This window comes from Saccostrea echinata, unplaced genomic scaffold (assembly GCF_033153115.1).
Source record: "Saccostrea echinata isolate AGI-Se365-2 ecotype Australia unplaced genomic scaffold, CSIRO_AGI_Sech_v1 ptg000009l, whole genome shotgun sequence".
Taxonomy (NCBI): domain Eukaryota; kingdom Metazoa; phylum Mollusca; class Bivalvia; order Ostreida; family Ostreidae; genus Saccostrea; species Saccostrea echinata.
In genome coordinates this window covers 52,075,539-52,090,248 of record NW_026889758.1, presented here as the reverse complement: position 1 = coordinate 52,090,248, position 14,710 = coordinate 52,075,539, and the positions used below count along the sequence as shown (strand labels likewise).

Genomic DNA, 14,710 nt, shown 5'->3' with positions numbered 1-14,710 from the left:
TGAGATTTTGGTTACATTTTTATTAAAGATGATTTTAAATGTTAGATAGGATAACTGGAAAATACCTCTGAAATATATAACCTTATTTCACCTAAAAAGTTTACCCTGCGTTTCTTTTTCCTTTTAGTATATATATAGACATCATTAAAGTAGACATTAACCATCTTTCCTATGGTTTTTGTTTTGTTTTGTTTTTGTTGTTGTTGTTTAACGTCCCTCTCGAGAATTGTTCACTCATATGGAGACGCCACCGCTTGCCGGTGGAGAGCTACAAATTTTGACCTATACTCGGCACTGAGGGTCATTGAGCAGTGAGTGATCTTTTTCGTGCCAGCACCTACTGTGACACGGGACCTCGGTTTATACGGTCTCAATCGAAGGACCGGTCTCCACGTCCCACAGTGTGAATCGAACCCGCGACTTAAGGATCACTCCTTACTTCGCGTTTCTAGCGCAAACGCTCTAACCATTGCGCCATGTGGGCGACCCTATGGTTTTTAAAAGAAATAAACTAAAGCAGTGCTGTTTCTGCTGAATTTCTTCATCGACTCTTTTGAATGGGCCAAGAGTGCCTGTTGAATTGAGGTATATAAATTAGTCACATCCACCATAGGTACTGGTAATTTTCACTTCCTCCAATGTATATGGAAATTAAGTGAAATAAAATTTTTCTTCAATTTTAAGGCATACTGTTTTTACGAAATGACAATTACATTTAAAAAGATATGAAGAAAAGAAAACATACACTAAAATCATCTTAATATTATGTCTTGTCGACCTTTCACCTAATTATTATTATATTATTAGTAAGGTCAATGAAGTTTAAACACTCCATATCTTCTTGGAGATTAAAATTTTTATAACTTTATTTAAGTAATTCATTGCTGTATTGCAGATATTGTGAAAGAAGTTATTTTGTATTTTTTTTTTTTAGACAAAACACAGACTCGTGCGTTTCTTTTTTAAAATACAATGATAGTCGCTGTCCTTTTTAAGGGTTCCTTTCACCGCAAGAATCCATTACGACACTCTCTACAAATGGGAGACTGATAGCAGGTTTACTAACGTTTCCATCAAACTGAGAGCGAATGTGACAAAAAAGCGGTTCATATAACCTTGAATGTCTATGTTCTCGATGTATCCTTTTATGCATACTGTGAGAAATCCTTAAATCGAAAGAAAAATAAAAATCACGTATAAAAATGCATTTTCGATTTGATCCCCTCAGACTATTCTCCATTTGCCACGACTAGAATTTCCATAAAACTTCATTATGTTCTTTTCTCAACTTTCAAGAAATCCCAGTGACACACAGTCAAAAAGTATTGAAAATTCCTTCCATCTTGGTACCGGCGGTGTTGATCTACGAATGTAGGAGTTATCGTTCTTTGCTGAGGTATAAAAAGGTTCGTAAAAATTAATCCAATAAAGCAAAGCTAAAAAATTCGGATCATTCTAAAATTTTGGTAATATACCATTTAAAAGCTCAAAGTGGAGTCAATTCCCTTTAAACGCCCAAACACATATCAAACAAAAACACAGCATACTATAGGAAAAACATACCTTATGCTGTCTTCAGTGATTTGTCAAGCCTAATTTAGTTACTGTAAACATTATGTATTTAATGTGATAAATCCGATCAATGGTATAATGTACCGGTATGTAGAATGTAACAACAATTCAACTGCAATCCGCAGTACAATTTAAAATGTATGAATGTCTATGAAACTATTTAACAAATTGGGGAATTCAGATTAAATTTGGTATCTAGTAGATTATCCAAACAAACCCATACCCTTTCACAATAAAAAAAATATCATCTAAAAGATGCAAACAATTTTGATTTTCTTTTGTAAATACGGAGACTTCCTTTCAAAAAGTTGTTCAAATGTATTATGGTTATCCATCCTCGTCCCTCTGTCACACTTAAAAAAATCCAAATTAGAGGTAACAATAACAAAACTAAAATAGAAGAAAAAACAACCAAACAACCAATTCCTGATACACACAAATCATAACAAAAACCTACAGATGTAAGGCAAGTCATTCATCTGTTATGAAACTAATTGCCTGATCTTCCTGTCTGCCTTTGAAATTTCACGTAAAGATATAATTATAGTGTTTTTTTCATAAAAATCATTTCGTCGAAGAACACTTTACTGCAAAAGCATTTGAAAACACGTTTTATATCTAATAAAAATTAAAATGAAATGCTGGCATGCTATTGTTTATAAAGTACAAAGAAGATATTTACACACAATGAAATTCAGAAGTACATAGTTATATTGATGACATCAATCAAAGCAACAAAAACCATGTTAATAAAAAAGGTAAAATAAGAGGAAAATTCAAAGGTAATGAAAAGGCTAATTAACCTAGCCCTCGGAAATTTGAAGTACATGTACATATTGAAAATCTTTCGGATTAGACATTAAAATCTAAGATATGTCCCCGTTGGCACGCTAACGAACCTGAATGTTCAATGGCGCTGACTGCCGAGTTATAGTCTAAATTTGAAACCCTTCATCAGTATCCTTCTCATATGAGTGAAAAAATTTTACAAGGGTCGTTAGGAAAATATCTTACATTTTTATCCTGTTTGCATGTGTCAATAGTATGACTTTTTAAAACTATTTACCAGTATTTAAGATTGCTCCTTCGTTTCCTTAGATGGACCCAGGTGTTCTCTTTTTCGCTTATCAAAGTTTTAAGCCTTATTATTCCATGAAGACTTTGCGTTACATTTCTCTTAATGCCTGAGTCATAGCATTCCAGAACTCCTCTGGAATTTCTTTATCATAATCAAGATAGGTTTGTTCTCTCATCACATCCTTTAGAAATTGAGGGAAAAAAGCTCCAAGATCTTTCTCCACCAGAACAATAAATAAAGTTGTTTCCCCTCCTCTATAAATATTTTCCATTCGAGCCATTTGAGCCTCGTATATGCAAAATTCAGATTCCAAAAAAGCTTTACTCAGAAAACATACAGTACGTTTGCTATTATGAATAGCATTGGTAATATTTTCTGCTATATTAACACCAATTATAAAGTCACGACTGTGTATGCAAAATTTAAAATTATTTTCTCTTTCTAGTTTCAAAAGGTTTGGTATAAACTCTGCCCCTTCAGTTTCAGCGTAAGAAATGAAAGCATCAAATTGATACTCTCTACCTGTATCTAAGATCCTTGAATATCCTTTATAACTTCTCTTACCGGCGTAATACAAATAACGCAGTCTCCATCTATATCTATACATTATCGCACAAGATACAAGAATGATTGTGACCAGTAAAATAATTGTAACGATGACTATTGTTGTTGTAAATGACGTACATTGATGCTCTAAAGAAGCGAGTATGTAGCCTAAATTGCGCATTTCAATTTTTTTTCCATTTGTGAATTCGCATGTATATTTTTCCCGATCAACGAAATTTTTATTAGAAGATGCCTTCATCCATTTTAGGAATTTTTTGCTTTGACATGTACACTGTAAGGGGTTGTTTGATATCTGGATAGAAAGTTGTTTCTCTCTCGAAGCATCTAAAAAATCCATTGCTTTTGAATCCAACATCACAATTTTATTGGAGGATAAATTTATTACACGCAATTTTAAGGCAACTGACAGGTCAAAGGTGACGCTCTCTATTTCATTATTGCTTAAGTCTAGATGTTCTATATTTGAGACGGATGCAAACAAATCTTTATGCAAGACATTTATCCAGTTGTATGACAGATCCAGTACTTTCAAATTATGGAGATGATCAAATACATGCTCTCTTGTTTGACGCTGTAATTCCTTTCCTAAAAGATTTTTGGATAAATTCAGAAATAACAAGTTGGTCATATCTTGAAATGACTGTTTGGTAATGTTGAAGCAGAAGTTATTTGACAGATCAAGGTATTCTAGATGTTGAAGTCCACTAAATTGTTGTATATCATATATCAGATTTCCTTGAACATGCAGATGTGTTAATGAATTCTTTGGCCGAATTCCGTAGTTATTTATCATCAAAGGAACATACATTTTCTTATTAGCCAGGCTAAGAAATTTTAACTTTGGGGGAATTTGAAAAGAAACAAATCGTTTTGAAACTTCATTTAAAGTTCCATCGACATTTATATCTCTCACCTTGTCACAACTGTTAGAGTTATAATTACAACCTATTCTAAGCTTTTTAGCTCTTTCAGTATGATCAATGCTTAATCTTTCTAGATTTGAAAGAAAGTCGCTTTCTAGCACATAGATCCCGAATATAAGCGGGTTATCGTCAATATTTATATATTTTAAAGACTTGGGAAGGTAGTTAGTAAGTAGATGCTCAATGATGCCTATTCTGTTCTCTGCCAAGGACAATTCTTTCAAAGAAGTATTTCTAAGATATTTTATATGGTTTATTCCTAATACCAGAGAAAGTCCGAGTTTACAATGAAGACTATTTGCGATGAGAGTCTGGATTGTTGAATATTGCAAATCATAAGTGATATTGGTTAATACAGATAGCGTAAGGTCTTGGTTTTCTGAAATATCCAGAAATACGAGATCATTGAAGTGTGCAAAAGCTCCACTCTCTATGTGCATGATATTACAGTTAAATAATGTTAGATTTTTCAAACGTTGGAAAACCATGAATGTATCACTCTCGATACTATTCAGAACACATTGACCACCATTATACGTAAATACAAGAACTTGAATGGAATTACTTGCTTCAAATGCTTCCTCAAAGTTATGGCCACCTAATCCATTCAGTTCGATATGGCTTAATGACAAAAGTCCGTAAAAGCATTCTTTGGAGTACTTCATCTCCTTGATCGTATTATCAGATATTTCTGAACAATTATCCTTCATGAGCAGAGTATCAAGTTTTGTCAGGTTCTCGAAAAAGCGTGACGGCCATTCCTTATATTTTTGCCATAAACAATTTCGTTCAACATTTAACCATTGCAAATGCTTGTATCTTGTAAGAACTGCCTTTTCTGGATTTCGGATATTGTTTTCGCTTATATCTAGGCGCACGATCTCTTGTGGCATGTCAGTAGGTATTTCCGTAAGACCATTGTTGTTAAGATAAATGCATCTAACATTCTGATGAAATTTTGGAGAGTGAGCCAGGTTTAGCGAGCTACAGTCCACGCTCAGCATCCCTCTATCGTAATAACATTTGCATTTTGGCTCTGAAGAGCAACTGAATTGTAGCGACTGTCCCAAACATACCAAGTAAATGCAAAACGATAGTGTTGTATCGAGACTCATTTTCTTCTTAAAAATAAACACTGGAGATGTTTGTTCTAAAGATAGAAATAACTTGAGATTAACAAAAGATATAAGATGAATTTTTTTCAGCTCTTAGGTCGAAAAGCACGGCTAGAAATATTTATTTCCAAATTTAAGGATTATATTATAGATCTTCCTCAATCTGAAAGCTATTGAAAAAGGCGAACCTATATAACCAGTACAATCTTTCAAAATGCTTTTACACAGTTTATATCAAAAGGAATATAGAGCATGAATGTAAAAATGTATACATTATTAACACCCCCCCCCCCCCACACACACACACACACTTACTGTTGCCGCTTCAGGCATCGTTTTTGAAGTGGAAGGTCGATTAGAAAAATAATTGACAGATTAACAGAAAAAGATGTGTTCACAAAAAGTGGGAGAACGGCTCCCCTACCCCTCCTGATACTATGTGCACGCGCTAACCGTCACTTACCTGTTTGTAACTGTTTGTTTTGCTGTCTTCAGACAATTACCAACAAGCGCAGCCCGAATGCACCGTCCATTATTTTTAGTTGCATCAGCTATATTACAATATTTTATGTCCTGCTTTAAGCATGTGATAAAGTGATATAATCAAATTATTACATAACCAAATAAATTCTATGTAAACCGAAGTATAACCAATGGTGTTTCAAACTATCAATAAAATAATTATACCACGTCCTATGATAAATATCCTACAATGCATCGTACGGTCATAGTAGCTGAGTTGGTAGAGCGCTCTCTCCGTGTTTGGAAGGTATTGAGTTTGAATCTCGGCTGCGACTGACCTAAGTCGAAAAAAATAGGTAGCTTTGCCAAGCGCTCGGCACGTTGAAGTGAAAGTTTCGGGTCCTTCGGATGAGTCCTTAAAAACCGAGGCCCCGTGTTGGCGCGATAAAGATCCCTCACTGCTGAGTGAAAAATTCTCGAATTGGACGTAAAACAACATAGAATCAGTCAATCAACATACGATGCATCGTGATGTCATATTATTTGCTTTTTGTGATAGAGAAACTATGCATTGTGACATGTTTTACCTCCGGCTCCAGCCAGTATATTTGCATCATGAACCGTTTATATACAAGTAAGCTAAAAAAATTATAAGGCACATTTGATTTGGATCAGCCACAATTGTAAATGGAAAATTTAGCAGATCAGTCACGTATTTTAGCTTACTATTGATATAGGGTTTTCGTGATAAAAGAAAAGGAAATATTTTCCCGAAATTGTGTTTTGGTCCGCTAAAAAATGCTATGAAATATGGCTAGATGTGCCATTTGGTATACAATGTTAAATTTTAAAAATATTCTCAAAAAAATTTCTACGATTTTAAAGCTTTAACCACACCACAGCCAGAAATTACGATTATCTCCCATTCTGGATATACAAAGCTAGAAGCTACCTTTGGACCATGTCTTGAGAATATGGACTCAGCAAAACGAGCAAATTTTGAAAAAAAAAAGTTTTTGATGAAACTTTAGCTATTCTCGTTTGTACTTACCGTATACCTTCGCCTAAATTAGTAAGTTGCTCCGCCTATACGTCGGTTGTATTTTTTAAGGTTATTTTGGAGAGATTTGCCATTGACCCGCTTATGAGTCGGTACAACTTTTTGCCAGAATAGTTGTGTTTTTACCTGTGTTTAAAATAATATTTTAAGAAATGACGCCGATATTCTTTTTTCTCAACAAATAAATTCTATATCAATTCTCTAAGGTATTCACCTTTGTTTAAATAATCTACCAACATTCTGGTGATATTTATGAGAAACTTTATAATTACTTGTACTTTATGCATAATCTTAGAATACGTAAATAATGTATCCAGACTTTTGACAACGATGATCGTTGGAAGAGATTTAAAAAGTACTACATTTCGCATTTCAGAAAAATACCAATCTTTTTATGACTCGCCTATAAGTCGGACATGGAGTTTTGGACCCCTCCCCCCCCCCAAAAAAAAAAAGACTCGTAGACAAGTATTTACGGTATACCAAAGGATAAAAAAAAGTAGCACTTGAGCTTAAAACTTATAAAGAATAATGTTCCTTGGTTTAGTCTCTTTTTGTGGAAAGATTTGTTGCAATCAGACTAAAACTGTAGGAGGAGTAAGCCTTCTCAAATAAATTTTACAGAAATTTCTATTCTCTAGAAACCATAGAAACACCGTTCATGGAAATCAAAAACTGACACTCAGAATTATGTATCTTTGTGTAGTTTACTTTTGCATCGTTATATTGAAATCAGACAAAAAATGTAGAAGGAGTAAAAATTGAAAAATTGTTTACAGACGGACAGACAGAGAATTAGACGGATGGACGGACGACGAACACCTTATTATCGCATAAGCTCTTCTGGTTTCTCACCAGTAGAGCTAAAAATTGAAAGAATTTCCAGGAATAATAAAAAATGAAAAAAGAGGGAAAAAAACCACACACACACAAGCAAACAATATAATTTTATGATTTCCCTACAGTGATTTCTCCAGGAAAAGCTTGCTATATAGTGAGCCATCCCCCAAGCAGCCTGTCCAGATAGTGAGATTTTCCAACAGGAAGACTGGGCATATAGTGAGAGAAGACCATAACAAATATTCGGAAACTTAATTTAAGGGAGATGCATTACTATGAAGGGGAGAAACCTAGCCATATAGTGAGATTTAAACACCACCCCCCCCCCCCCCCGAAGACTGGCTATATAGCCAGGCTTCCGGTAGGAAGACTAACTATAAAGCCAGTCTTCCGGCGAAGTCTCACTTAACAACAACAGGAATAAGCCGTAGGAAAAAAAAGTATGTCTAAAAGATATGAAGCCTGCAATGTCAATAGCGATTTGTGTGAAGTTTTTTTTCTAAATAACACAGATCTTACATTTTTTTTTCTAAAATCATATCTCTCATTAAGAAAGAATATGAAATAACGAATGACCTGTTACGTGTTTCTCATTGAAACACATACTATATATAAATATGTATGAATTTGTTTCATGCAAGATATTCATACATATTTATCCAATTCAAATAGTAATAAATATTCATGTCACCAAGACCTCGGCATATAGCAGGGTCATTTTCAAAACAAACAGGGATCATGAGCTCCACATGCCTGGAACTGGAAACTTAATTGCTATCAAATCTAGTTAATCATGAGAAAAATTGCGTCCTAGAATAACGATTTTGTTTGATTTTGTAAAATTAAATTGTTTTAGAAGAACATGTATACACTGGGTATTAATAGATATCGGGTATTTTATTATCATTTCAACAAATTTTACCAGAACTTTGAATGAAATCAATATGTCATTTTTTTAAATAAATATCAAATAGATTTTTTAAAGAAATTAATCATAAATAATTATATATATGTTGTCGTTATGAATCAATGAAATGCAGATTAATTAATAGATTTTTTTCGGCTGGAGAGGGGTATAAAAATTATTTGAAAGTTTTATATATCCAGTAAGTTAAATGCGAATGGTTCATAATATTCCTTGACTGGCTGAGTTTTTAAATGACAAATTTTTACGATGTGGCACACATTTAGGTACATGTAAATATTGTTATGTGATAGTGTGTGTAGAATCTCTCTCCCCCCCCCCCCCCATTTCTCACGGTTTCTTTATCGTTTGAAATTCTAATGTTATTGTTTTTAAATGTTATTGTATATGAAGTTTTTCAATATAAAAATTCCATTCTGGCCCCATGCCAGAGACTTGGATATGCTTATCCTTGTAAAGCTTTACAGATACACGGTAAAGTAGTTAGGTCCCGGTAATATAAAATGACCCTAGCCCTCTTCCCCGGTCTCTTGCACTGCCACAAAAATAAAAACTTGCAAACATATTCTTAGTCTTTTGTGCAGTATAATTTTAGCATTTAATTTAATTTGTACAATGCATGTTTAAATACAATTTTATCTTAACAAGATTTATTTCAATAAATCTATATAACAAAATTAGCCCGTTTATATAATTCAACGGCAAGTTAAGCTATATCATACTAAACCGACAACTGAGATTATTATTTCAATAAGAAAACGAGTTTTAGATTGATAATAGAACTGTAATGACATACAATGCTGAGATTCTATGAATGACAAGGATTACATATATTTGACTTTTAAGTGACTAAAAACTGCAGATAAAGCTAAAACCTTTGAACTTTTTTATGCACAGCACGAGTACCAAAATCTTATATTTTCGAGTTACTGAAAATAAATAGACAGCAAAAGGAAAAAAAAAGAGATAGAGATTTCTTTTCATAACACGATATTGTTGTGTTTTTGAAAATTCGCCTTTTCATTAAAGTTTCACATTTCACATTGTTTTAATAAAGTGGATTTAATGTAACATGAAATATATGGAGATAACAATTTGTATTAATAAACTGGATTTAATGTAACACGAAATACATGTATATGGAGATAACGAACAGTATTCAAGCTCAAAGGTCCATTAAACAATACCAAATAGGAGCAGAGCAAACACGGACCTCTAAACATCAGAGGTGGGATCAGGTGCCATGGAGGAGTGAGCATCCCCTGCCGACCGGTCACACCCGCCGTGTACTCCTTGTCATGATCGGGAAATAACGGAAAAATCCGTCGACAATTCAGTGTGTAAATAATGGCCTAACAGTATGAAAAACGTCAGTCAGCATTTCTCTCTCTCTTTCTCTCTCCCTCTCTCACACACACATCAGGTATACATACATGTAAACTTATTTTAAGCTAGAACAATTAGAACAATTTTATTTCATTCGGTAGTTTTTGTTTGTTTTCAAGTACTTACATCGGAAGTGGCAACAACAAAAATAAGACGAAACAATTTTTTTTTTAATTTCATTTTATTTTAATTAAATCTATGATCATTATACTGAAAAAAAAATTAAAATTCAAGTTATTTTAAAAAATGATTTCATGTTAAAATAAATAGATGGACATGTAACAGATTTAAAAAAATAAATGAAAGTCTGGTTCAATGTAGCATCTATTTCTTATTCTATATTTTTTTTCTCTTTCACTTTGACAGCAGCTAGTTCCATGAGCTTTCAAAAATACTTTTAAAGAATATATAAATATAATACTTACAATTAAAACGTTTTTTTAACTGATGATAAGTAGATTTTAGCAAATTTGTATGAGTATGTTGATTTTGAATGGCGTTAAAAAAAAACTCCCTCCCTGGTACCTCTCTAGTATCTCGCTTGTCAGAGTCACCTCTCTTGTTTTTATTTATAGTATTTAAAAATAATATCACGTTCGTACATTTGCTAGATTTGTGAAAACTTACAAGAATACTTTTCTTTTCTGTTGGAAGAAGTGTGATCAGTTTCAAATTTTTGACAACTAAAGCATTTTACAACAAATATTTATGCACGATGTACCAATGCTTCAATGTTTACATGATCGATGTGTTGAGAATGGTGGGGCGGATCTTATACAGGAAAACGATTTCCTCTGCAATATTTTGATAATATACCCGTGTCTAACAAATAACTTCAATTTATCTATATATCAAAATCGCATTTGTTCATCCATATTCAATTATCCAGAAAATCACCTTGTCTCAAGCTTCTATACATGTATAGGAAATACATGTAGCCCAGACGTATAAAGCTACGATAACATGTAGTAAAGAAACGGGTCTCGAATAAAATTCTAAATATTTTAATTAATATCATTGGACTAGAAGATCAAGACGTGAATTAAAGATATAAATGAAAATAAATAGTTATTTCAATGTTGAGAACAACGACAAAAGTGAGCTAGACGTGTCAAAACGTAAAACACGTGGATAAAAAAATCTGCGTCGATCGACGCTCACCATCTGCAGCGTCATATCTCTCTGTTTTAGCAAAATTGCCATTAGGCCCTTTTGTCATGGGCGCAATCATATATATATATATATATATATATATATATATATATATATATATATATATATATATATATATATATATATATATATATATATATATATATATATATATATATATATTCTGAATCTGTGTTGGACATCAAAAAAGAAAAATTACATTAAAGCTCTTTTCACTAAAATCGATCAAAATATAATCTAACATAATAGTTCCTCAGATTCATTCCCCAGGATCATGAAACAGTCTTAGACGTAGGTCATGATTTTAATTATTCATAAAATGAATATTTATTTTAAACTTAAGCTTGAAAATGAAAATGAATGTCATATTTTTCTATAATAAATCTTTATTATATTGTTCAAATCTGACTTTACCCTTAGAATGCTTCATGATCCTGGAACAGGAGTCGGGGAATTAACTGGAAGTTACAGATTCCCGGTTTTTCTCAATCTCTGTAGCTCTATTTAAATTTAAAATTGAAAATTTAATGTGTCTGCAAAAACTGAGCCCATTTTTAATAATAAGTATTTGATTTCTCATTATTGAATTTAATTCAGATTTCCTTCTTTGCAGTTTGGAGAAGACATCACGATCACTTACTCATTTCCTGGTATTGAATTTGAAAAGATTTTTCCTTTTCCTTTCCCCATTTCTCTTCTGCTTTTCTTTGTAGCTTTTTCTTCCTTCTCTCTTTTCATTGTTCTGCATGCAGATACCTTCTGTAAAATTACAAATTTTATTTAGTTTTATTTCGGTTGATTTCAAGGTATGATGAGACCCACGAATTTATGTTCCCCGCGAAATGTAAAATATCATTATAAAAGTTTTTCATATGCCAAATCATATCCCCAGAACATATACTTTTTCCTCAAACCACAAAAAATTGACATCACGAAAATGTGTGATTTTACAGTATTTTTGATGTGATTGCATCAAGATTTTTGTTTCAGGGTAAAAAAATTCATTTGAAAAATCGCTGCCTAGCGCATAAAAAAAGAAAATCGATACAGAAGGCACTAGTCGTGAAAAAATATTCTTTTAACTGTGGCGTGTGTGCGGTATTTTTCTACAACAATGCAGATGTTTTCTCAGTTCAATGATTCAAAATAATTTAATATAATTTGCATTATTAATAATGGAAAATGCAGGAAGTCTTCCCTTTCTTTTACAAAAAAAGATGAAGAATATAGTTTTTTAACACTACCTGCTTTTTCTTCCTCTCTACTTTTCAGGAAAATGAGCCTCAGAGATATTAAATTTTCATCATCCACTTCCTATAAATTGTTTCTTCCCAGTAAAGCTTACAGGGAAAAATTATTTCATCTCATGAAATTTAAATTAACAAATACATAATTATAAGTGAATTAAGAAATGAATCTTATATATAATTATGTTGAATTTTCCGTCAAATTTTCTTATGATTCGTTGATCAAAAATATACGATTTATCTATTATCATGAAATGTGAAGATAACGAACAGTTATCATTTTCAAAAGTAAAATTAATCAGTTCAGATAATGAGCAGAGCCAACAGAAAACAGAAATTGGATCAGGTGGCATGGAGGAGTAAGCATCCCCTGCCGGCCAGTCTACCTGCCGTGTGCTCTTTTTTTCATGATCGGGTTAACGGAAAATATCTTGACAATTCAGTGTGAAAATAATGGCCCAACAACTTGTATGAAAAACTCTAGTCAACATTTGACCTAATCACAGATTGCATTTGCAGATAAGGTCATTGTATCGACCATAGCATTTGCGAAATGTTGACATTAAACGACATTGTTGATATTCTTGTATCAACAAATTATTTGTCAATAGCTTGCCTCTTTTTCGAAACTTGTTCGTAGGTGGAACATGATCTTGCGTATATAATTGACTGGGAGACATATTTATTATTGATCTAAAGCTGAAGCACGAAAAAAGGAAAACATGCGAATGCTCAAAGGATAAGTTTAAAATTGTTTGACGTAAATATTTATGTCGCTGAGTGAAACATAAGGAAGAAGCACTTCTTGGTCGTGTCATTACCAGCTGTTCCTGACAATAACTAAAAATGAATTACTAAATGTAGTTAATCCTGTATAATTTTACCTTGGATACGTCATGTATTTAAGTTTTACTTAGTATGCTGATATAAAGATTAAAGCGAGGCTACTCTGAATATCCCCAATAACTCTTTCTATATCACTTTATATATTCGTCTCTTTACACGAATTTTCATTACTCTTGATTTTTTTTTTAGCAATATAAATGCCTGGATCTGTAGAGGCGAAAAATGTAATTAATAAACACGAAAGACTAGCATGTCTTCAATGTGAACTCTTAATATTTCCAGTCTATTCCAATTGTTATGATATTGATTTAACCATATTTTTATTTTAAAAACCCATTAATTTCTACAAATTACCTCATTTGATTAATTAAAAAAGACCTCAAAATGGTCATATACAGACAGCTCATTAGGTGTACTGTAAAACAACACAGTGCATATAAATTATATATGTAACCTTGTTTTTGCTTTTTATATTATAATAAACTGTTTGATAAAAATGTCACAGTACACAGGTTAAAAAAATGTACAATATATTTCTGTGACACAAGTAATGATAATTCATAGCTTTCAACATTATTTTTTGTACTTTGATGATTCCTTCTCGACCGCAGCCATATCGTCACAACTCTTTTTGGCCATTTCTTCTAATGCCTTTCCTACTTCCCTCTCTGTTTTTTTCAAGGTTTTATGGCACATAGATGGAATATTAAGTACACTTAAGAGCATTAATACTTTCTTCTGGCTAATACCTGCATGAAGCATACCTATAAAATATACACAATTTTGTAGACTGTTACTTTTACAACATATTTACATTTAAATTATTGTAATTTATTATATCTTTAGTGCTTCAACTAGTAGACCATTCAAATATCATATAAAAATATGTCCTCAGAGTAGAACTGCATGCACTTAATTGTTGTTTGTAGTACATGTACATATAAAATTTAATTATCTATACAATGCCTACCAAGAGCCAGTTTTGTGTTGACATCAAATGCTCTAGATGGATGGTCACTGTCTATGCGAGAGTGTCTCTTTCCAGTTGGAACTGATACCACCATATCACAATTCACACATTTCATTTGTAACATTGATGCCAGTCCATATCTGATCTCGCCACATCAAAGGATGTCTGCAGAATTCACAGCCTTCAATCAGCTTCTCAATGACATACTGAATTTCAATATCCTTCTTCCTTCGTTCCACTTTATCGTTACATCATCATCAGTGTCTTCAAAAGCTATCTCCATTTCCTCTTCTTCGATGTTTGATGGTACTGACATACAATAATCATGCTCAAAAGGTACACACTGGCAAATCGATGGAGTGAGAAGTCTCAGACAGAGAAAGAACTTCATCATCGTGACCTTTAATAAATTAAATGCACAGTTATACAATAATATGCAGGATATACACGAAGTCGTTTATAAATCTGTATCATACAGGTACAGATACAGATACATACAATATGTCATTGAGAATATAAAATATTTGTTCTTGTCTAAAATCAATT

The 14,710-nt window shown here is 32.6% G+C and overlaps 2 protein-coding genes across 2 annotated transcripts; both read right to left on the bottom strand.

Moving 5' to 3' along the window:
• Window positions 1-2,738: 2,738 nt before the first annotated feature.
• On the bottom strand, window positions 2,739-5,267 carry LOC133182872 (toll-like receptor 4). Its single transcript, XM_061317718.1, has 2 exons — window positions 4,131-5,267; window positions 2,739-2,936 (listed from the first exon to the last, which is right to left on the bottom strand). Exons 1-2 carry the CDS (start codon window positions 5,253-5,255, stop codon window positions 2,739-2,741), a joined length of 1,323 nt encoding a protein of 440 aa, XP_061173702.1. The 5' UTR covers window positions 5,256-5,267.
• An 8,500-nt stretch (window positions 5,268-13,767) lies between these two features.
• On the bottom strand, window positions 13,768-14,300 carry LOC133182871 (uncharacterized). The gene is made up of 2 exons (XM_061317717.1): window positions 14,165-14,300; window positions 13,768-13,958 (listed from the first exon to the last, which is right to left on the bottom strand). Exons 1-2 carry the CDS (start codon window positions 14,286-14,288, stop codon window positions 13,768-13,770), a joined length of 315 nt encoding a protein of 104 aa, XP_061173701.1. The 5' UTR covers window positions 14,289-14,300.
• Window positions 14,301-14,710: the final 410 nt, after the last annotated feature.

What these genes read in the sequence shown, in the direction of transcription:
- LOC133182871 (XM_061317717.1), bottom strand. Translation starts at nt 14,288, where the DNA reads ATGTTACAAATGAAATGTGTGAATTGTGATATGGTGGTATCAGTTCCA. An exon ending in CAACACAAAACTGGCTCTTG is followed by an intron (nt 13,959 to 14,164) that starts GTAGGCATTGTA and finishes TATATTTTATAG; the next exon opens with GTATGCTTCATGCAGGTATT.
- LOC133182872 (XM_061317718.1), bottom strand. Translation starts at nt 5,255, where the DNA reads ATGAGTCTCGATACAACACTATCGTTTTGCATTTACTTGGTATGTTTG. An exon ending in ACTCTAACAGTTGTGACAAG is followed by an intron (nt 2,937 to 4,130) that starts GTGAGAGATATA and finishes TGCATATACGAG; the next exon opens with GCTCAAATGGCTCGAATGGA.